Raw genomic sequence first — 23,891 nt, 5'->3', positions numbered from 1 at the left:
TTACAGTACTCTAGTTTCAAAAGTCTCTATTTATTTATTTATTTCATTTATTACCTTTACTTATTGGATAGACACAGCCAGAAATCGAGAGAAAGGTGGTGATAGAGAGGAAGAGAGACAGACACCTGCAGCCCTGCTTCACCACTCACAAAGCTTTCCCCCTGTAGGTGGGGACCAATGGCTTGAACCACCATCTTTGCACATTGTAACTTGTGCGCTCAACCAGGTGCACCACCACTTGGTCCCTCAAGAGTCTTAAGGATCTCGGTTCGAGCCCCCAGCTCCCCATCTGCAGAGGAGTCACTTCACAGGTGGTGAAGCAGGTCTGCAGGTGTCTATCTTTCTCTCCCCCTCTCTGTCTTCCCCTCCTCTCTCCATTTCTCTCTGTCCTATCCAACAACAAACGACATCAACAATAATAACTACAACAACAATAAAAAACAAGGGCAGCAAAAGGGAAAATATTAAAAAAAGAAGAAGAAGAAGTTATTCACAGCACCCTCTACTCCTCAGAAACAGGAGTCTTTTATTCCCAATTAGAATTTTGTTTCCTGGAGCCCTGGTGGCGCAATTGGTTAGCGCGTGGTACTTATACAGAATTTTGTTTCCTGACTTTGGTGTACAAATACTACAGAAAGCTTTAAACTACCAGATTTGCATTTTCTTCAGATTTCCTTCCCTGCCACAACCACCGGGCTCTCCACCCTCCCCAGCCCATTAGTCCTATTTAAGTTTATGTGGTGGAGAATGTTTCTTTTTAGCAGTGGTATTCTTTATGTTGTTACCATTCCACAAAGCCAGAAACAAACACAAATAAAGTCATATTTAGAGATTATGGTCTATGCAAACTATCACCCTTCTGCCTGGTATCAATGCCACTTTAAGAACAGGTCTGATGAGAGACCCCAGAAGAATAGGGAGTCTGCTTATCCTATTTGGTAATATGCCACCATTCCAAAAACATCTGATTGTAGGGTCCTACTGTATCCTTTTTAGTCCTTCCAAATGAAGCTCTTGGTGAAAAATATTCTAACTTAAAACTAGTAGCATCATCTCAGGAACAACAACAAAATAACAATAAAAGAAACTTGGAACCTGTTGGTAATTTTAGATTTTTTTATTTTGGGAAAAAAAAACAACTATCGCACAGCAACATACCTTAAGATACTATTGCATGCCTAGTTTACTAAGAAAAGTTTACAGACCTAGTCAAAACAAATAGTTGTCATTTATAAACACGAGTTCCTGTCTTCGAGCAAAAGAAAGCTCACACAAGATGTATAACTGAAAAGTAGTTGGGATACAGCAATGCACTGAGAGTGACGGCTCAACACCTGGATGAGGAGGCTTGGAGCTGGCCCTTCTGGGACTTCTCCCCTCTGGTCTTCCATTTTCCCAATATTAAAGAAGGGAAGACTGGATACTTTTCAGGCTCCTGTGTGCCATGGTCCTTTTATTTCACAGAGCAATATATAATGATATCAAGTTCCTTTGACTGTAAACTTCTACAACAAACAACCTATCAGGCTAAAAAGTGTGACTACCAAGAGTACTATGGTTTCTATTGTGGCTCTTGTCATCTCTGGAAATTCTTTATTTCCAGAGCTTCTGATTTGGTTCAATTTCTTGGAGATTCCTGCCTTGCACCAGTACATATGTAGAAAATAGCCAGCAGCCTGAGCTGTGTTGTGTGACTCTGTCTTCACCATACACACTAGGCTGTGTCTCTGCTCAACCTCAAGACATTTTCTAGTTATGGGTTATCCGGCTGATTGACTGTTCTTTCCTTACACTCACTGTTCATGGTCTCAGTTGCAGTTTAACATAACCTTATAGAATTTCTTCAATTCATGCTGCTATCTGTGGATGAATAATTTGAAGTAATTTTTTACAGTTTTTTATTTAATTATTTACTTTAAAATTTTTATTTATTTATTATTGGATAGAGACAGGGAGAAATTGTGAGTGGAGGGGTAGATAGAAAAGGAGAAAGATAGAGATACCTGAAGCCCTGCTTCAACACTTGTGAAGCTTTCCCCCTGCAGGTGGGGATTGGGGGATTGAACCTGAGTCCTTTGTACACTGTAGTGTGTGTGCTTAACTAGGTGAGCCACTGCCTGGTCCCATCAATTTGAAGTTTTTACTTATCAGCCTTTTTGATGTTGCTGGTATGTGAAGCTCATCAGAACAAACAAGGCTACCTATGCTGGTGAGTCAGCTGCATTTCAGCACCTATTGCAACTTTGTCTTGGTTGCATTTAGCTTTGCAAGAGTCAACTTTGTTTGCTCACACAGTCAGCACTTATAAAAATTATTTTGTTTTGTTTTCAATATAAAACATGATTTTTTTTATAACAAAGGCATGCTCTGATAACCATCACAAAACCATGAGTTCAGGTAAATGATGTAAAAAACCAAATTATTTCTGAACATCAATTCTAAAATTAATGTCTTTAAACCTTTTAACTATGCCCGTGGGTCCCCAAGCTCTAGGGTACATTACTCCATACCATCATTCTTATAGCTTCACAACAATCAGAATGTATAATCTTTTTTTAAAAAGATTTATTTATTTATTTACTTACTTACTTACTTACCAGAGCACTGATCAGCTCTGGTTTAAGGTGGTGCAGGGGACTGAACCTGGGACTTTCGAAGCCTCAGGCATGACAGTCTATTTGCATAACCATTATGCTATCTACCCTTGCCCCCAGAATGCATAATTTTAACTGTCATGTTGACATCGCTGAAATTTCATTCCCACAGTATTTTTTTATAATTACTTGAAATTCATAGCATGTCACCAAAACTTGATAACAGAGAGCTATTATCATTTCCTCTCATGATTATTATAGTACCACCATCCAGTTTTACTTGTTCCTAATTAAATCCAATTGTAACTACCTGATTTTAAGTTTGAGGTAGCTTTATAGTAACTCTATTGCTATGAAAGTGATGTTTTCAAAATGCCAGCTGGAGTACTATTAGATTTCAATGAGAAAGGAGAGAAAACAGTATCCATTTTAGTATCTTCACTTGGCATACAAATGACAAAAACAAAAAAAAACACCCCTCTTCTTCAATGATAAAAATACAGTTCTTTTGTAAGCATAGACACAATGCATGGAATCTGTTTCTTTGCATGAAAAGTACAATCAAGAGAATAGGACTCAAATTCTGTTGCTACCTTTTGGTTAACCCGAGTTAGAATGTGCATCAGTTCAAGCTTGTGAGCGTACTGTTTCAGCATAGCACACAGTGACTGGATGAACCAGGACCCATCCTTTGAATTGCGCCAGGAATAGTAACCTACAAGGCAAAAATACCACGCATAGCTAACTTTAGCTGATTTCATAAACTAGTAGATAGCCGTGAAGATAATAAAAAGAGATAAAGGGTATTAGTTGTATTTTTTTTTTTCCTTTTTATGCCTGGTAATACTACTCATGTACATTTTTGTTACATTTCTGAACTCTGTGACACCCAAGTTAGTAGTATGACAAATGTATGATCAACATATTTTTTTAATTTATGACGTGTGTAACATAACCAAGAGTAGAAGTTAATAACCTATTTATATGTTGTCTACTTTACTTCTTTTCCCCTCATACTTTTTTCTTCTACCAGGGCTGGCGCAGTAATTTCACCATTCCCAAGGGTTACCAGCCCACTGGCCCTCCTTTTTTTTTTTCTGACAGAAACAGGCAGAAATAGAGGGGAAGGAAAGGCAGAGAGAGGGGAAAAACAGACACTTGCAGCACTGACTCATTGCTTGTGAAGCTATTCCCTTGCAGGTGGGAATAGCTAAGGGCCTGCACTTAGGTCTCTGCACATAGTAAGGATACAATTTATCAGGTGTGCCACTGCTTGGTCTGGCACTAGCCTTCCTATGCTACTGATATTTATCCTATTTTTTAAAATTTTATTTTGAGAAAGAGAGGATGAATAACACCCTGGCATATGCGGTACCTGTGGTTTATTTAAAATGGGTCTTCTATGTACAAATCCTGTGCTTTATCTGCTGAGCCACTTCTCTCACTATTTCCCATCTTTCAAAGAATTCCTGAGGGCTGGGAGACAGCTCACCTGGGACAGTAGATGCCTTATCAACTAAAAGAATCCTGGTACCACATAAATACACCAGGAGTGGCACTGAGGGAGGTTCAAAGATGGTGGAGTGGTATTCTGGGATCTTACTCCCCCGCCCCCCAACTTGCCTTAGAATAAACAACAATAAAAGCTGGCTGTGAAAAGACGGGTTCATTCTCTGGTGCCACATTAAAACAAATTTTTTTCTTTTAGAAAATACCTTGGCGGGGGGGTGGGGGGGTGGGGGTGTCGGGTGATAGTGCAGTGGGTTAAGCGCACATGGCACAAAGCACAAGGACCGGTACAGGGATCCCAGTTCAAGCCCCTGGCTCCCGACCTGCAGGGGTATTGCTTCACAAGCTGTGAAGCAGGTTGCAGGTGTCTATCTTTCTCTCCCCGTCTTCCCGTCCTCTCTCTATTTCTCAACAAGGGTAACAAAAGGGAAAAAAAATAGCCTTCAGGAGCAGTGGATTTGTAGTGCAGGTATTAAGCCCCAGTGATAATCCCGGAAGGGGAAAAAAAGAAGGGAAAAAACCCCTTTTTATCCTACTGCATGTAGCTGAAATCTGTTACAACACAGTATCCATTTGATATTAAGTTCACTGACTCTGTAAATCTATCTTTCTAGCCAAACTTGGCTAATCTTTTTGAGACTTTTCTGTAGTTAAGTGCCCTAAAATTGCGCAATGTTAGTTCAGAGATATCGAAAGCTTGACAGCCTTTGGAACCGTTCTCGTTTAAAATCTCTGTATGACATTGTTTTTGATCCTCTTACCAGGTGCGGTAGAATATGCATACAAGAAGTCTGCCTCCACTGGGATTTTCTGACATGCCATGTCATCCTCAGTACTGCTGTCAGTCTCTATACCAGAGTCTAGTTCTGTACCTCGGCAGGCCTGGAGATTAGAAAATAATCATTTTTAGCTTTTTAAAGATTAACTTATTCACAGGGAGTCGGGCTGTGGTGCAGCAGGTTAAGTGCATGTGGCGCAAAGCGCAAGGACCGGCGGAATGATCCTGGTTCAAGCCCCCAGCTCCCCACCTGCAAGGGAGTCGCTTCACAGGTGGTGAAGCAGGTCTGCAGGTGTCTATCTTTCTCTCCCCGTCTTCCCCTTTTCTCTCCATTTCTCTCTGTCCTATCCAACAACGACATCAGTAACAACAATAAGAATTACAACAATAAAACAACAAGGGCAACAAAAGGGAATAAATATTTAAAAAAACTTTAAAAAAAAAGGTTAACTTATTCACGAGGACCAAAAGAGCTGAAATGTCAGATATTGGGGATTAAACTCAGGATTTCATGCATGCAAGTTCAGCAGCTGACATGCTGTGCAACTTTCTGGGCTACAAACGTGTATTTTTAAAATTGTGTACACACACATAGCTTTTATATTTAAGAAATGTAAAGGCTCTGTAAAAATTGATGGTAATTATGCAGAACCTATTTGGATAAAAGACTCAAGTGAAATTTATTGTATATCTGCTAAGTGGTAGGTAGTTTAAATGAAAAATAGTAAGGTAGCTTCTTCAGGGGGAAAATATAACTGCAGACAATCTGAGATAAGCCTCAATAACCAAGATGCCCAGTTATATATTACCTGAATAATGAAAAGTTTGGGTTTTCCAGTAAGACTTCTACAATAGTCACCTCTGAAGAAACCTGTTAGTTTTTTCAGGTCAATAGGACCATTTGTTCCAAAAATTATCCCTTCTTCACCATGGCTTAGAAGTATACAAACGAAACTGCTCCGTTTGCTATGATCTTCTTTAGAAACTGGAGAAACATGTATAAATTAGGGATAACAAAACAAAACCAAAACAACTTTATTCAACAATCTCATACATACTGTAGTAAGAAGGTGAAAAAAAAAAAGTGAAGACAGGACTAAGAAATCACTAGAAAGGGAGAGCAAAGAGAGAGAACCAGAGCATCACTGTAGTACATGCGATGCTGTACAATGAACTCAGGGCCTCATGCTGGAGAATCCAGCGCTTTATTCGCTGTGTCACCTCCCAGGCCGTAATGAAAGCCATTCTTTGGGTTACTTCTTACCATTGTACAGCAATTCCACAATTTCTTCACGTGTAAGATCATTTTTATTCCTGACTTCATAGTTCAAGTTCAAGAATGTTTCTCTCAGGCTTGCTGCATCTACATCTGTACCAGACCGAAATGACATTCCTTGGGAAAGAATTAATAACATTGTATATATATATATATATATGAATATGTAATCTAAAATTAGATATTTAGTGTTTCATATAATCTTCAGTCAGTTATTCCTTTCAAATGCTACGAAAATTCAAATCATACAGGATGCTTCATAATACAAAGTGCTCAGTGTTCACAAGGCTATCTTTTATAGCTCTGTTTAGACAGTAAAAAGCTGAAGTAACTTAAATGCCTAAAAGAGGGTGTTAGCTAAATTGTGATTCATTTATATAATGGAAAAACACTAGATTGCTATTAAAATTCTTAAACAGCCAGGTAGTAGGCAGCATTTGCATGGACAGGATCCCTGTTCTGGGAGCACTATTCTGGGCTCTCTTTTTCCCCACTCATGACATAAATTTTAGTAATTTTTATTTTTGTAGACAAAAATATTGCCACTGCTGAGCAGTGCTCTGGTCTCTCTCTGCATCTCTTTCAAAATAAAATAAATAAAATTAAAAAAAGATATAAAAGAAATATTGCCACTGCATTTTTTTTTCTTCTTCTTCTTTCTTCTGTCCCCAGGGTTATCACTGTGGCTCAACTAAATTTTTGGGTCACTTTTTTGCCTTTCTTTTTCCTGCACCTGTGGGTCATTTTTTTCCTTTTCTTTCTCTTCTTTTTAATTTAAAAAAAAAAAATTTATTTATTCCTTTTGTTGCCCTTGTTTTATTGTTGTAGTTATTATTGTTGTTGTTGGATAGAACAGAGAGAAATGGAGAGTGAAGGGGAAGATAGAGAGGGGAAGAGAAAGACACCTGCAGATCTGCTTCACCACTTGTGAAGCAACTCCCCTGTAGGTGGGGAGCTGGGGGGCTCGAACCGGGATCCTTAGCCCGTCCTTACGCTTTGCGCCGCCTGCGCTTAATCCACTGTGCTACCACCAGACTCTGTTTTTTCTCTTCTTACAGAGACAGAACTAGAGGGAACGAAAGAGAGTCACTTGTAGCACCGCTCGACTGCTCATAAAGATCAAATTCAGGACCTTGAGTATGGTAATATGTGTGCTCTACCAGGCCTGCCACTACCTGTCACCAACTTACTTATTTTTGTAAAGAGTAGAAGCAATAGTATCCTACTTTTAGTTTTTTTATTTTTGTGAAAAAATTACATGACACATACATATTGTATGTTCAGAAGTACTGTATTTCCTTGGTTTTAAGTACTTAACAAGATACAACTTTTACGTTTTTTCAAGAAGTAAAACAAATTCATCAGACATTCTGTTGTGGAAAATCTATAAACTTTCAACCACCATGAGATAGTTGTCATGACTGACTTCACCTGTACTGATTGTGGAACGTGGACCAGAGTTCAGAAACTTGCCCAAGTTTCTGAACTTGAAGCTAATGTCAGGCTTGTATCCAGGTCATCATCTAATCACTTCCTTACAGCACCTTCAATAAATATACACGACACGCCCTGATCCAAAAAAGCAAAACACTGGTGGAAACACTTTAGAATTGAATAAATTTAATATGAGTAGAAAAAAAAATACATGCCTGTAGCTTCAAAATATTATCTTGAGGAAGAGTAACTATAAGTATGTATATTTTTCTTTTTGCTAAGCCCTGAAATTTCTATCATGAAGGTATGTCATTGTCATAAAATGAAAATAAGCTCAAATTTTGTCACTGAAGAAGCTGTGGACAGACACATGCAGCTGCGTGACAGGTGATGGAATTCTGGTGTGAACTACATTAATAGCAGAACTGAAAATACTGGACTGCAGTAAAAGAGCTGACTGTAAAACTAAAACCAGACTACTTGTCTAAGAGGGTTTTTTGGAAAGTAAGTAGACATACTTAAAAAAAATTCTACGGGAATCGGGGGGTAGCACAGCGGCTTAAGTGCACGTGGCGCAAAGCACAAGGACCGGCCTAAGAATCCCAGTTCGAGCCCCCTGCTCCCCACCTGCAGGGGAGTCGCTTCACAAGCAATGAAGCAGGTCTGCAGGTGTCTATCTTTCTCTCCCCCTGTCTTCCCCTCCCCTCTCCATTTCTCTCTGTCCTATCCAACAATGACGACATTAATAACAACAATAATAACTACAACAAGGGCAGCAAAAGGGAATGAATAAATAAATAAATATTAAAAAAATCTTTTAAAAATTTCTATAAGAAGATGGCATTCATTATAGCAAGTAGTGTGAGGCAGAATAATCTAGTGTTGAGAGAGCCATCAATTTATATACTAGATGAAGGAAATAAAGATGATGTCATTCAGATTTAGACACTTAATTTCAATCATTCTTTCCTCACTGTTTATAACAGCAAAGAATAATTACCTCTTCAATATAATATGGTAGATAACCTCCTAGATCCCTTATGTATGAGAGGTTCTGATTTTAATCCCTAGTACCACAGCGGAGCAGCAAAGACAAAAACTCCATGGATAGTGTAGCAGTGCTTTGTGCAAGCAATGTATTCTTTTTTCTTTCTCATAATCAGAAAAGAAAAGGGGGGAAAGGGACACAGAGACTGCTCAGTGATACAGCACATGCAGAATACCTTTGCTCAGATTCTGGGTACTGAGTTAAAATAATTAGCTAGGGAGACAGCATAGTGATTATGCAAATGACTTTCATGCCTGAGCTCAGAGGTTGCAGGTTCAATCCCCAGCATCACCCTAAGTTAGAGCTGAGAGTCCTCTGGTCAATCTCTTGGTGTGTGTGTGCATGTGTTTATATATACATGTATTTCTCTTTCATTAAAAAACTAAATTATAAGTATAAAGAAATTATGATGCACTGCACCAAAGTAAAGGACTCTAAAAGGAAGGGGGATTTCAGGTCCTGGTGCAAGATGGAAGAGGAGGAGGACCTAGGCTGGAGGTGAGAGTGTTTTGCAGAACACTGAGAATTTTTACACATGTAACAAGAACTGTATTTACTGTAAGCCATTAAAAAATTAAGTTAAGGATAGTAAAGACATTGGATTTAGGTGGCTCAAACAGGATAGAACATAGGTGAAACCCTGAGTTCAATTTCTAGTACTAAATTAAAAAAGGGAGGTTAACAGCCAAAATGCTTATTCACATAGTAAATTATGCAAGTTGTATATTTATGGAATAGAATATTATCATTAAAGGGGGCCAGGCGGTAGTGCAGTGGGTTAAGTGCACATGGCGCAAAGTACAAGGACCGGGTCAAGTATCCCAATTTGAGTCCCCGGGTCCCCACCTGCAGGAAGGTCGCTTTACAAGCAGTGAAGCAGGTCTGCAGGTACCTATCTTTCTCTCCCCCTCTCTGTCTTCCCCTTCTCTCTCGATTTCTCTGTCCTATCCAACAACAGTGACAACAATAACAACAATGATAAACAAGGGCTACAAGAGGGAAAAAAATAGCTTCCAGGAACAGTAGATTCCTAGTACAGGCACAGAGCCCCACAATAACACTGGAAGCAAAAAAAAAAAAAAAGAATATTTTCATTAAGGTAACAGATATGAAAAATGCACAGCAGCATGAAAAGTGCTTAATTATATATTTAAGTGGCATGCAGAATACATTATTGCTTGCATATTATGAATGAAATCAAATTTTGGAAGACATCATCAAGGACAATTTTATCAAGTAATATATATATGGCCTCTAGGGTTATCACTGGGGCTCAGTGCCTACACTACGAATCCACTGCCCCTGGAGGCTATTTTTTCTTTTGTTGCCCTTGTTTATCATTGTTGTTGTTATTATTGTTATTGCTGTCATCGTTGTTGAACAGGACATCGAGAATTCAAGAGAGGAGGGGGAGACAGAGGGGGGAGAGAAAAACAGACACCTGCTTCACTGCTTGTGAAGCCACCCTGGGGGCTTGAACCAGGATCTTTACAACGGTCCTTTTGCTTCGTAACATGTGTGCTTAAGCCTCTGCACTACAGCCCAACCCCCTCAAGTAATAAATAATCAAGATATTAGTTTAAGATTATGAGGGATTTTTCTGGTATTCTCTAAAAAAAAAAAAAAAACAAACCTCAAATGTATTACTAGTAGATTCAAATCATATTTAGTATAAAGAATGAGAAGAGGCTTGGTCATCAGGCCACAGTAAACCTTATCAACAGTTTTCTTAGAAAGAGACAACAGAGAAGCAGATTGAGGAAATATGGGGAACAATGAAAATGGCAAGCTTAAAGTTCATGTTTTCTAAACGTAGAGAAGACAACAAATCAGATTAAAGTTTAAGAGAATGCAGAGTAAAAGCAGGGTTTCTTTATATGTAGAGTCTCTGTTTTCTTTACAAGGAAAGAGGAAAAGTCAATGGCACAATAAGGACACTTCAAGGAAGTAAAGCAGCAGAGCAGGGTTCAGAGCCTGGCGTGAATCCCAGCTCTGCTATCAGGTGATCTCTGCAAGGGCATTACCATTTCAAAATCTGATGATGTACTGTTCAGGCTTGTTGAGAAAATTAAATGAGATAATCTGTGATGCAGTGTTCCTGGGATGGAAAAATAGTACTTACACTTTGTTGAGAACCTTATGCTAGCATTTGGAGAGAATAAAGTAACAAGGTTCACAATGATGTTAGAGCAGAGGACACCAACACACAAAGAGGAAGCTAGCTGTTGGAAGATGGAGAGATGTTTGAAGAAGGTAGAAGAGTTAAGAGTTCATGTTGTGATGGGCCTAGACCTCTAACAGAATGTTCCTACCTATGACTACAGAATGTGAGCTTGGACCTACAGGGATGCAGAGGTTACACAGGCTACTGTGCTTAATATGGGCCCTAGATCAAATTGATAGGGTTTACAGTTAACAATATTCACATAGTTTTCTCATATTTGGGAGTTAGTCTCTTCCCTGATCCAGCTTTCTAGTCCTATTTCCAACTCTGAGACCATCTCCTCAGACAATACCTTTAGCCCATCTGCATGTTAGCTGTTGGGCTCAGGCAAAATTAGTAAAGTCACGGGCCTCTTGGAATATACCTAAAATAGACCTACAAGCTTTTTCCAAAAATGGAGACCCCAAATCTCATCTGTTCTATTCTTACCTTTAGAATTCTGATTATTAAACAATTTGTTCTGCTCTATGTTTTAATCCTTTTCAGTCACCAAGTTGCAGATGCTACCATGACACCAACCTAAATTCCCCGGGCAGACTCACCAGTGTGTCCTGGAACCCCACCTCTCTAGAGCCCTACTCCATTAGGGAAAGACAGAAACAAGCTGGGAGTATGGATTGACGTGTTCAATGTCCATATCCAGTGGAGAAGCAATTACAGAAGCCAGACCTCCCATTTTCTGCACCCCAGAATGATCCTGGGTCCATGCTCCATTGGAAAGCTTCCAGTGGAGGATGGGATATGAAACTCTGGTGGTGGGAACTGTGTGGAATTGTACTCTTATCCTATGGTCTAGTCAATCATTAAAAAAAAAAAAAAAGAGTTCATATTGTATTAGAGGACTTATAGGGTCTACATTAGTTTCCTGACTAATAACACAAATACAAATTTTCACAATTATACCAAATACAAGTGGTACAAATATTTGAAAAGGAATACAAATTGTATAGTAATACATACCAGTACTTTTATGAAAGTTTTTATTATTAATTATTATACATAAACCCATTTCAGGGTAATCCATTTTGTAACTATTGTCCAAGGATATACCAGAGTCTACTGACTTGCTGCCATGTAAGTTCTTCCTGTTGAGACATCAAACAATAGCCTTACAAAGGTAGAAACAAACAATTCTGCTTCTCATGTTAATAACTTTGTAACATACTATAACAATTAACATCTGTTGAATGTAGTGAGCCAGGCTTTTCCTTTGATTCTCACAAAAACCCACTTCATAGATGAGGGAATGATTTGCCAAGAGGCTAAGTAAAGTGATGATGATTATGCAGATACAGTCAGTGTGAAGGTTGAGGAAACAGCCTTAAAACTTCAAAAATTAATGTTTTTCACCTTTACCTCTTTTTTCTTTTTTGGTAAGCTCTCACTCATTTTGTTCAGCTCTTCAAGGACTACTTTTTTTTTTTTCCTCCTCCAGGGTTATTGCTGGGCTCGGTGCCTGCACCATGAATCCACCGCTCCTGGAGGCCATTTTTTTCCCCCTTTTGTTGCCCTTGTTGTAGCTTCGTTGTGGTTATTATTATTGCCCTTGTTGACGCAATTCGTTGTTGGAGAGGACAGAGAGAAATGGAGAGAGGAGGGGAAGACAGAGAAGGGGAGAGAAAGATAGACACCTGCAGACCTGCTTCACCGCCCGTGAAGCGACTCCCCTGCAGGTGGGGAGCCGGGGGCTCGAACTGGGATCCTTACTCCAGTCCCTGCGCTTTGCGCCACATGCGCTTAACCCACTGCGCCACCGCCCGACCCCCTCAAGGACTACTTTTGAGGGGAGTTATCACTGATCTCACTTCTGTATCTTAATTTTTCTCAAAACCTTATTAAAATTTTATCAAAATACATATATTTTGGCTACCAGAGTCATCACTGGGGCTTGGTGCCTCCACTGTTCCTGGCAGCCAGTTTCTCCCTTTTCTTTCTTTTTTAAATAGAGGATGAGAGACAGAAGAGAGACCTGCAGCACTGTTCCACCACTTGTGAAGCTCTCCCACCAAAACCCCTTGAAAGTGGAGACTGGGCATTTGAACATATTGAGTGAGTCACCATCTGGCCCCCTCATTAAATACTTTTTTTTTTTTTTTGCCTCCAGGGTTATTGCTGGGGCTCGGTGCCTGCACTACGAATCTACTGCTCCTGGAGACCATTTTTTCCCTTTTGACCTTGTTGTTTATCATTGCTGTTATTATTGTTATTACTATTGCTGTTGTTCGATAGGACAGAGAGAAATCGAGAGAGGAAGACAGAGAGGGGGAGAGATAGACAGGCCTGCTGCACCGCTTGTAAAGGGACTCCCTCCTGCAGGTGGGGAACTCGGGGCTCGAACCAGGATCCTTACGCCAACCCTTGCGCTTTGTGCCATGTGTGTGTAACCTGCTGTGCTACTTGGCCCTTCCATTAAATACATTTTATACTTAATTTTTTTTAAACTGTGAAATATTTTTTCCTTCAAGGTAAGAATAAAGTTGTTAAAATTCTCCTGAAATTATAAGAAACCAAGAAAATTCAATATTAATCTTTCCATTCTATGAGATGAGCATATGCATATATACACACATACATACACATATATATTCATTCTCCTTTCTCCATCTGTTGATTAATGAAAACATTAGTGAGTAGAATATTTCCAGAAAGATGAGAACAAAAGGTAAAAGATAATCTCTAAATAGGTAATCTCTTTCAGAGAAGTGGTATTTAATTTTAGTCTTGAAACTCAAACAGGTCAAAGGCTTCCTCAAACACAAAACACAGAAGCACCCAGACTCATGAATCCTGCTGTCTGTCCCTCTGCTTCTAACTATGGGCCAGGCACTATAGCAGGTCTTTCCCTCAATCTCACAGTTCCATGAAGGTGTCATTACTTCTATTTAAAAGATCAGATTCAGGAAGGTTAAGTAACATGTGAAAAGTCACACAGATGTCCAGGTAGGTCAATCTGGCCTCTATCTTGAAAATATATATGCATATATTTTCTTGCTAACCTGCTCTTCAAAGTTTGCTATATTATATCTGTCTTTCTCTGATATGCAAGAGTTCATTTAGATACTCACATTTCTGAATTTTTAATGGATTTCGAATCCACTGAGTTTTCACTGTTCTCCATAGATACTTTTATAAACTAGAAAAGTAAAGAAAACAGAAATTAATTGAAAGATCAATCATTAAAGTCACGGCAAGATATTTAATCATTCTAATGATTCTTCTTCTAATATATTACATGAATGTTTTCATTCTAACATTACACTTCCCTCTGCTTTACCTCTTCTGTTACAGATCTCTGAGTCAAAACTGAGAACAATAATCCTTTATAAAGATGTATAATGTAATCCAAGACTTTTTCTTAATCTTTTAAGAATTAAGGCATGAGGGAGTCGGGCAGTAGCTCAGCGGGTTAAGCGCAGGTGGTGCAAAGTGCAAGCACTGGTGTAAGGATCCCGATTCAAGCCCCGGGCTCCCCACCTGCAGAGAAGTCATAAGCAGTGAAGGAGGTCTGCAGGTGTCTATCTTCCTCTCCTCCTCTCTGTCTTTCCCTCCTCTCTCCATTTCTCTCTGTCTTATCCATCCAACAACTATGACAACAATAAAACAAGGGCAAAAAAAGGGAGTAAATATTTTTTAAAAAGAATTAAGACACGCACAACTGTAAACCATTAATCCCAACTGGAAAAAAAAAATCAGACATGAGTATTTAAGGTGCACAAGATAAGAAGTGCAAAATTGGATAAATTTTTACATTTGTATACCCTCACTACACTTAAGGTATACATTGCAACTTGCTTCTATTATAACAGACCAAGTTATTGGTAAGAACTTCACAATGTTAACAAAATGCAGACACCTCCCACCACAATGGTGTACTTCACACAGTCCTATTCTACAATGCTTAGACCTCCAAAATATATAGTACGAGAATATTCTAAACCTCTAGATGCTCATTATGAACACTGGCTTGGAAACTGCAGCTACTTAGAGAGGTGTGATAGTTTAGAAAACTAGGAAGAAAAATGTTTCTGCTTTAATTCTTCCATCAGACAATCATATCACATCACACACATACTTCTTGGTTATTGAAAATGCTGATTACAAATCTTTACAATTAAAGCAAGCTACCTTTTAGTGAACATTTATTGTATAGCAAGTACAATGCTTTCGTCTTTTATCATTCCAAGGGCCCATAAAGTCTGGGGACTCAACTTCTAGTGATTAAATGGTTCCGTCCACAATCATAGAACTAAGTGATAAAAGCCCTTTTCTCCCCACTCTGCTCTGCAGTTTGAGGAAGCCAGCTCCACCCTAGAAGGAAAAGTACTCACCATGGTAACTCGTTTCCCTTAATAGAGGAAAATATGGGGAAGATATTTAATTTCACCAGTCTCTAGAAGTCCTGGCTATCTTCTAGAAGAACTGGCCATGTGCGCTATCTTCTAGAAGTCCTGGACACGTGCGCTTAACCCATTGTGCCACCACTCAACCCCCCTATCTCAAAATTTCTAATCCACTTAAGTGCCCCCAGACTATGAAAATTCAGCCCTGATCTGAATTCTAGACACTTTACTACCTCTATGTGCTACTGAACTCTAATCCAAGTCGCCTTCACTTCTTTCCAGGGAGCTATTCCAGAATGTACTTTTTCCTTCAGATTACTTTTCAGTCTTCTTCAGTTGGTTTACTCAGCAGCCTGAGTAATTTCTTTAAAGTATTTTTGTCCCATTTCTGCTTAAAATACTCTTCTCCTTGAAATTAGGATAAGTTAAAATTTTCTTTTGGTTCCTAAGGCCCTATGTAAGTTTGCCTGTTCTCCCTCCTCTCCTCTATAGTCTTTTCCTTGTCTGCTTGGTACCATGTTTCAGTGTATCTGTTGATCTCGTCTTTTTTTTTCTCCATACATACAGTAAGAATGAATTAGGTAAAGTGAAATCTCCTACTTCCTTGAACCATAAATATCAGAGGTAAACTTGTCACTATGCAGGTCTTAACTGAGCAGACTGCAAGTGAAAACAGTCATCTGATGTTGAGAAATAAGACTGTGATCAATTTGATTGAGAAAACACTACAAGATGGTTAACAATTCTGAAAGCACAGGCAAATAAATGACGAATGATTGGGGGTCAGGCAGTGGCGCAGTGGATTAAGCGCATGTGGCGCAAAGCTGTGTAAGGACCTGTGTAAGGTCCAGGTTCGAAACCCCGGCTCCCCACCTGCAGGGGAGTCACTTCACAGGCGGTGAAGCAGGTCTGCAGGTGTCTATCTTTCTCTCCCCCTCTCTGTCTTCCCCTCCTTTCTCCATTTCTCTCTGCCCTGTCCAACAACGAACAACATCAACAATGGCAATAATAATCACAACGAGGCTACAACAAGGGCAACAAAAGGGGAAAAAATGGCCCCCAGGAGCGGTGGATTTATGGTGCAGGCACCGAGCCCAGCAATAACCCTGGAAAGGAAAAAAAAAAAAAGACAAATGATTTGCTGATAGTACACTACAATCCACGAGAAAATATCACCTATGTTTTATGATTCTGTGGGAATGAAGAGATAGCACAACAGCAATGCAATTACATTTTATGCCAGAGGTACCAGAAGTCCTAGGTTCAGACCATAAGCCAGAACTGAGCATGCTCTGGTTAAAAATAGAGGTCAGCATGCAGAAAACCTGGAGTGGAAAATCAATAAAGATAAGAATTTCTAAAGCTACACCAGGGATTATCTCCTTTCGGGTCCCATGATTTGACTCAAATTGACCCTTTGAATGAATATGTCAAATGCAGGATACATTCATTGTACATGTCCAAGAACCTCTAAATGCTAACAGGCTCTTACAAATGATCAAAGTCCTAATCATCTGTTACAAAGCACTTCATAGTGTTGTTAATTTTTTGATTGAAATACTAAAAACCATGAACAGTCTTTCATTTCTTGCCTACAATAAAATTTTGGGGCAAAATTATCCTTATGAATACTAATAGACTATATAGATTTACATAGTGATCAGCTTCTAGATTTTAAAATATTTGACTGCAAGGTCGGGCAGTAGTGCAGCAGGTTAAGTGCACGTGGTGCAAAGCACAGGGACTGTAAGGATCCGGGTTCCCCTGGCTTCCCACCTGCAGGGGAGTTGCTTCACATGCGGTGAAGCAAGTCTGCAGGTGTCTCTCTCTCCCACTCTATCTTCCCCTCCTTTCTCCATTTCTCTCTGTCCTATCCAACAATGACATCATCATCAACAACAACAATAATTACAACAACAATAAAAAACAACAAGGGCAACAAAAGGGAAAATAATAAAAAAAATTGACTTCTTGGCTTACACCAATGTAAGATTAGGAGACTTAAGTAAATGTTTCCTTTTTATACATCAACTTTCTTTTAACAATTTAAAATTTATTTTTTTTGGGGGGGATGATTTTTCTGTGAGAAGCAGAACATCACTGTGGTACACGTATTTCTCCTCTTACAGAGAAATTCCTATCACCCGCCCAAGCTGGTTTCCGCCCAGGAAGATCTACCTGCAAACAAGCCCTGGCCCTCTCAACTTACATTGAAAATGGATTCCAGAAGAATTTAAAGATGGGTGCTGTCTTTGTTGATCTCACAGCAGCCTATGACACGGTCTGGCACCGTGGTCTCCTAGTCAAGATCTCAAGATGCCTGCCTCCATGGGTGGCCAACACTATATCGTTTCTTCTCCAAAACAGAAGATTCCGGGTGCATCTGGGTGACAAGTCTAGCAGATGGAGACTTGTCTCAAGTGGCCTCCCCCAGGGCTCTGTTCTGGCTCCTACGCTATTTAATTTTTACATCAATGACCTCCCAGAAACTTCTTCAAGAAAGTTCATCTATGCCGATGACATCTGCTGTGCAACTCAGGCATCCAAGTTCGACATCCTCGAGGAAACACTCATGAAAGACATGTCTCTGATATCTAATTACTGTAAAAAATGGCGACTCATCCCTAGCACTGCAAAAACAGTATCATCTGTTTCCCATCTACACCATGCCTCGGCCTCGCGTGAGCTTAATGTGCAGCTTGGCGATACGAGAATTCGGCATGAAGCCCAGCCAGTCTATCTTGGCGTTACTCTCGATCGCACTCTGTCATTTCACGAACATCTCATAAAAACTGCAGCAAAGGTGGGCGCGAGGAATAACATCATTGCAAGACTGGCCAGCTCCTCATGGGGCGCGAGCGCTTCCACACTACGATCACCATCTCTGGCATTATGCTATTCCACTGCAGAATACTGTGCCCCAGTATGGTTCCGTAGCCCCCATGTCCACTTGGTCGATTCCAAATTATATTCCTCCATGAGGATAATTTCTGGAACCATCCATTCCACCCCGGTTCCATGGCTGCCAGTTCTTAGCAACATCGCCCCGCCAGATATTCGTCGGGATGCGGCATCATCTAAGTTCATTTCCCACGTCTACGCTCGACCGGACCTGCCAATATACGCGGATATCTTCGCCCACCCTGTCCAACGCTTGACGTCTCGTCACCCAATCTGGTCCCCTACGCCTACACTGAACTTCTCTGTTCCAGACTCTTGGAAACAGAGCTGGCAGTCAGCTGAGGTAAAGAACAAACACCTCATCACAGACCCCTGCAAGCGTCAACCCGGCTTTGACCTAGCACGTTATGATTGGGCCCTCCTCAATCGCTATCGAACAGGCCATGGCCGGTGCGCCGCTATGTTCCATCGCTGGGGAGCCAGAGACGACCCGAACTGCCCCTGCGGCTACAGACAGACTATGACCCACATAGTCAACGACTGCCACCTCTCCAGATTCAAAGGAGGTCTCGAAACTTTACATCAGGCTCAACCTGATGCTGTTGACTGGCTACGGAAGAAGGGCAAACGCTAGAAGAAGAACTGTGGTACATGTGATGCTGGAGATTGAAATCAGGGCCTCATGCTTGCAAATGTAATGTTTGATTTGCTGTGCTACTTCCCAGGTCACTAAATTAACTTTCTTTAGCCAAATAACTCCTAAAAAATTTCAGTTAGATAAGCTTGAATACAAATAGTTTCAACGCAGTTGTTTTTGGTACTGGACACAAATAGGCAACTTGCTTCAGTAAACAAGGTATTGACTGCAAGAACCAACATGGATTCTTTTAGAACAGGATTTTAAATAAAGTTGTACTGTTTGATATGGAGTTCTCAGGAACAAGTACTAAAATGTGTTTCATTTTCTTCAATATTAGGATCTGAATGATACGTATTACAATAGAATTGGCTCTCACTTTATACTATTAAACATTTATAAAACGGTAAACCTAGTCCCTGTAACATCAGACATGTGCACATCTGCTCTCTGCTTGTCCCTATCTAGCTTTTCCAAAATAAAACATTAAATCCACACTTCAGAACAGAGCTTTGGTTCTCCTGGGATTTGCTTGTGTTACATTTGGCATGACCTCATCTCCATTAGCTACTCCCTGTCTGCATACAAGTTATTCTGGAGATAGTGATCTCATCTTAGAAAGATAAAAAATTATCTTTGAAGGGAAATATTTACTGTGCTCAATGATGAAAGTTTAAGTTTCTATATTGTAATTTGACAAAACATAAATAGGGAAATATACAAGGGAGTCAGAAACACTGAAATAGTAGGGATGCATTCATTCTAACTAATGAAGAAAATAGGAAGAGCCACTGCAGTGTTTCAGATGCTGCTGGTAGTTTTCTTTTAAATGTAAAATAATTGGTTTCATGTAAACAGTTTCTTCATTTTCTTTTACTTCTAAAAGAAAGACAACCATTAGGACTTCTGGGGAGGCTTTTGATTTTGTTTAAAGAACATGAAAAATATCAAGATTATGTCTTATTGTCCATCAGAGAAGACAAAGTATCAAAACCAGTCACACTTCCAGATTTAGTAGTTGAAACAGAAAGAACATACATCCTGCTTGAGTGAGTAAAGATTTCAGCTGTAGTTATTGGAGGTTTCACTGAAATCATTTCCCAAGTAATCTCTGCATTTCTGTAGGAGCTTAGCAGAATAGATGAATCACCAAACTGGAAATTGTCAATGGATATAATGAAGTTGACCTTTAAATATTACTTTTATAACTGAAGTGAAAACATATGAATAGTAAGTAAAATTAAACATGGAATAAACTAAGTGTGATCATGCCAAATGAATACAACCATTCTTTCCTTTAATATAAACAAACTTGTTATCTCCTTTACCTGTAGTGCTAAGATGGTATTTTTCTGAGGGATAAAGAGATATGGGGAAGGATTTATAGATCTAAAAGTTTTATTTTTTAAATTAAAAAAAAAATTAGAATTAAAAAAATCAAAAAATCTTTATTTATTGGATAGACAACCAGAAATTGAGAGGGTAGGGGGAGATAAAGAGGAAGAGAGACAGAGAGATACCTGAAGCCCTGCTCCACCACTCTCAAAGCTTTCTCCCTACAGGGGGGGACTGGAGGGCTCGAACCTGGGTCCTTGTGCACCATAACATGTGCACTTAACCAGGTGCACCACACCCGGCCCCCAAGATCTAAATATTTTATTCGAAATAAATGGAGATGGAAGAATCTTGGGTACCTTTTAGAAAAATTGTGTGTAATCTGTACATCTCCTCCTTCTCACTGAGAACCACTCCTTTGTAAAACTGATTCTGGTTTACAAGCACCTGATCAAAGAAATACTGCCTGCCAGAGAGGGTTTGGAAGCACTAACAGTTAAGAATCAGTAGTATTTACTCAGTTGTCTCTTCTGCCATGATAATGTACTGACCAATAGTTGGGTGCAGAGTAGTATACTATCTCTTAAGTGTACAAAGTAATGGAAGAGACAAAGATCCTACTCTTATGTAGGGCTCAACAGTGATGTTCACTGGTATGCAAACGTGGTTCAGTTAATATATCAGACACCTTTATCTAACACTCCCCCACACACTCTGTTACCAGGACTATGTAGTAACAGAGCCTTTCCTATCTTTTCCGTTCTATCTTTCCATTAAGATAAGATGAGATAGCAATGGAGAGAGACACTGGAACACAGTTCTACCACACATGAGATTTCTCCCTTATGTACTTCCATATGGTGGTCATGGGCTTGAGCTCCCAGTTCTTGAATGTGGCAAAGTGTGAGGGCTATTGGATGAATCATCCCCACATCTTACTCTCGATTAAGAAGCTCTACAAGTAATTAGAAGGTAAAAACAAAATAGGCAGAGAAATAACAAAGAACACAGAGGTATTTACATTTACAAGGCAGGTGACAGCTCATTATACAGAGACCTTTACAGAGCAGGTCTCATTTGATCCTTGCTACAAGCTTGAGAGGTATGAAAATTATGCCTAATTCAAGAATGAGTTAGTTTGAGTGTTCCCTTTGGAACTTGGCCTCTGGTTGTCAGAAAGGAGTATCTTTTTTCCACCCAATACATTTGTGTTTGTGTAATGTGTTCTGAAATAATATCTAACACTCTAAAAATGTCTAGTTTCCTCAGGCTGTAATACCAATGTTCATATTTTTCTAGACAGAACCTAAAGAATTATCGAATACTATGTACCTAGTATTAGAAATAAAAGGTTGACAAGAAATAAAAGACAGTTTCATTAATCTAAATATCGACTACTTTGTAACATGAGAAGGTAGACTAAGAGTAGGAGATAAATGTTAAATCAGGTTCAAAAGCATATAGCATTCAAAAGCAAAAGCATTGTAATTGTCCACATCAGATAAGATTTCTGTCTCTCAATTTATTTTATTTATTTAAAGATTTCAGTCTCTTAACATAGCAAGAGACAAAGTCTTTTTGCAGAACACCCAAAGGGAATATAACTTAATTAAGTACAATGTTTCTTTTCTTTTTGAGTGAACAAGTTTGATTGCCACACTCCAGTAGATCATTCATTCACTTATTTCCTGAGATTTATTTTGCAAAAGGAAGCAAAACCAAAGTCTAAGCATCAGACTGTGATAAGAGATCATTTAAAATACCACATCTGTGTAATAAGATCCAGGAATCTGACTCAAGGAAAAAGAAGTGACCATCCCAAAAGTTAGTTATAATAATAATTACTCTAACTTAATGATGCCAATATTTTAAAGAACTACTTCCTACAGCTGCTTGCCACAATTTCAAACTTAACATTCAATTTACTGTTCCTTTGATTTGCCAAATTTGGGAGTTGTACAGGTGACAGGAAATGAACCTTCAATTATGACAACATTGCACTTACTAATAGCACCTCCTAAATTTTTTAATAAATGTAATAAGATGCCTTAAAAAAAAAAGATCATTTAAGCTTCACATTTCATTCCTAGAGATCATGTAACTGTTGTATTCATTATCAGAGTGGCTAAGCATATTTGGCACAGACTTCTACTACTTACTGTCTTGCATATTCAATTACAGTAACTATTCAATCCCATCATTACTTTCTAGTCTATATCTTTTCATTATAATTTGCTAAGCGATCCTAAAATCATTCTTTTCTTTATTCTTTTAGCCAGGACACAGTAATGAAAAAGCATTAAGACTTCAGTTTGGACATGGGCATTCACTTAGGCCAAACCCTGGTATGGGGAAAGATGATGAAAGAGTAAGAGAAAATTAGTCTTTCATAGAATTTGTTTAGTATCCAGAAGATAGTAAGCAAGTTACTGCAAGGAATGACATTTTCCTCTAAAAATGTCAGATGCAAAAGAAACTGAAGAAACAGAGGAAACACACACTCACACACACACACACGAAGGAAGATTTAACCCTGAAATATCTCATGAGAGCAGAAATGTGAGTTTTGTCTGTAGATGTGAGTCAGCTAGGCAGGTCAGAAAGTGAAATGGTGCAAAAGCAAAAGATAAGGGAGCAATGATAAGCTTGGGTGGCAGGGAAGGGCTGCTGAAGGTGTCAAGTGCAGGGATCTAGGCTGATCCTAAGGGCAAAGGAAGGGCTTTCCCGATTTATAAATATCCTTCAGCCAGTGTTGTGAAGAAAAAGGCTCAGAGGAAGGCAAAGGATCTGAAAGTAGGGAAGGCAGGAGGTGACTGCTCCAGTTAGGTGGCTTAGATACGAACAGCAGAGAAGCAGACAGATGTAGCAGACAGATGTAGCAGACACTTAGGAGATGGAAAAGGTTGATGAACTGGGGAAAGAGTGGAGAGAGGTAGTCGTGAGGGTGGATTTCTGGTTTCTTACTTTGGGTGCTACTTACAAAGCAGGTGGGGGCTGGGACAGAAGGCAACTGCTTGGGAAGTCAACAGAGTATATAGCTGAAAACACGAGTCACTATGACCTAAGGGAATGCAGTTCCTGGTCACAGATACAATCATAGGGATGAGCTAGCTGCAAGACTTGGTGGAGGTCATCACATCTGAAAAGATACTAGAAGTTTAATGCTTGAATGACTAAAGCCACCCAGTCAACCCGAGGAAATTTAGGCCGAGGACAGCGGAGAACCAACTCTCTTCCACAGAGATGATCTGCACTTCTCCACGGCCCCCCAGCCCTTGTCTCATCCTCAGGCCACTGTTTCTCAGCGACAAACATCTGCTCCGGGCACTGCGCCTCCCTCCAGCATCCCGCGGCTGCAGCTCCCAGCCCCGCCTCGACGGCCCCCCTACCCCCACCCCGCAGCCCGGGGCGACACCACCTGAGCACGAGGCCGCCCGCTCCCCCAGCCTCTCCCTGCCAGGTCTCCCCATCCCGAGGGCGCCCTCTCCGGGAGCTCTCGCTTAGCGAGCTCCGGTGATCATCCCACACCCTCCGTCGTGGCAAAACAAAGGACCCGCCGCCCACATGGTGCCCAGATCATCCGCCTCCGAAGAGCGGCTGCAGGTCCAGGCAGGTTCCCGGGTGATTGGAAGAAGCAGGCCCGCAGTCCTCCGCACACTCACCGCACTGCCTCAACCATGCAACCTACTCCTCGCACCGCTCCACTCCTGCAGCTTCCGCCGCCCGCCACCCCAGAGAATTACAAACGGGGACACGCCCCCTGAGGCCCACGCCCCCTTCCCGCCGCGCTTCTCGTGACGTCAACACGTCCTCAA

At 40.1% G+C, this 23,891-nt stretch overlaps 1 protein-coding gene across 2 annotated transcripts; it reads right to left on the bottom strand.

Annotated features, from left to right (window-relative positions):
* Nucleotides 1-1,108: 1,108 nt before the first annotated feature.
* Nucleotides 1,109-23,836, bottom strand: CASP3 (caspase 3). 2 transcript variants are annotated; one of them, XM_007517653.3, is made up of 7 exons: nt 23,739-23,836; nt 13,929-13,996; nt 11,824-11,948; nt 6,146-6,274; nt 5,691-5,866; nt 4,865-4,985; nt 1,109-3,309 (listed from the first exon to the last, which is right to left on the bottom strand). In XM_007517653.3, the coding sequence occupies exons 2-7, from the start codon at nt 13,979-13,981 to the stop codon at nt 3,080-3,082; spliced, it is 834 nt and encodes a 277-aa protein (XP_007517715.1). In that variant the 5' UTR covers nt 13,982-13,996; nt 23,739-23,836; the 3' UTR covers nt 1,109-3,079. The 2 variants fall into 2 exon arrangements, with proteins under 2 accessions (XP_007517715.1, XP_060039944.1); XM_060183961.1 differs by lacking the exons at nt 4,865-4,985; nt 23,739-23,836 and having other exon boundaries at nt 3,244-3,309; nt 13,929-13,992.
* Between the last annotated feature and the right edge of the window lie 55 nt (nt 23,837-23,891).

The sequence above is a fragment of the Erinaceus europaeus genome, chromosome 2, assembly GCF_950295315.1.
Source record: "Erinaceus europaeus chromosome 2, mEriEur2.1, whole genome shotgun sequence".
NCBI lineage: Eukaryota > Metazoa > Chordata > Mammalia > Eulipotyphla > Erinaceidae > Erinaceus > Erinaceus europaeus.
The sequence above is the reverse complement of the archived record's forward strand: the minus strand, read 5'-3'. Positions and strand labels throughout refer to the sequence as shown.

What these genes read in the sequence shown, in the direction of transcription:
- CASP3 (XM_007517653.3), bottom strand. Translation starts at nt 13,981, where the DNA reads ATGGAGAACAGTGAAAACTCAGTGGATTCGAAATCCATTAAAAATTCA. An exon ending in TGTGGAATTGCTGTACAATG is followed by an intron (nt 5,867 to 6,145) that starts GTAAGAAGTAAC and finishes ATGTTTCTCCAG; the next exon opens with TTTCTAAAGAAGATCATAGC. An exon ending in CCAAACTTTTCATTATTCAG is followed by an intron (nt 4,986 to 5,690) that starts GTAATATATAAC and finishes TCTAATCTCCAG; the next exon opens with GCCTGCCGAGGTACAGAACT.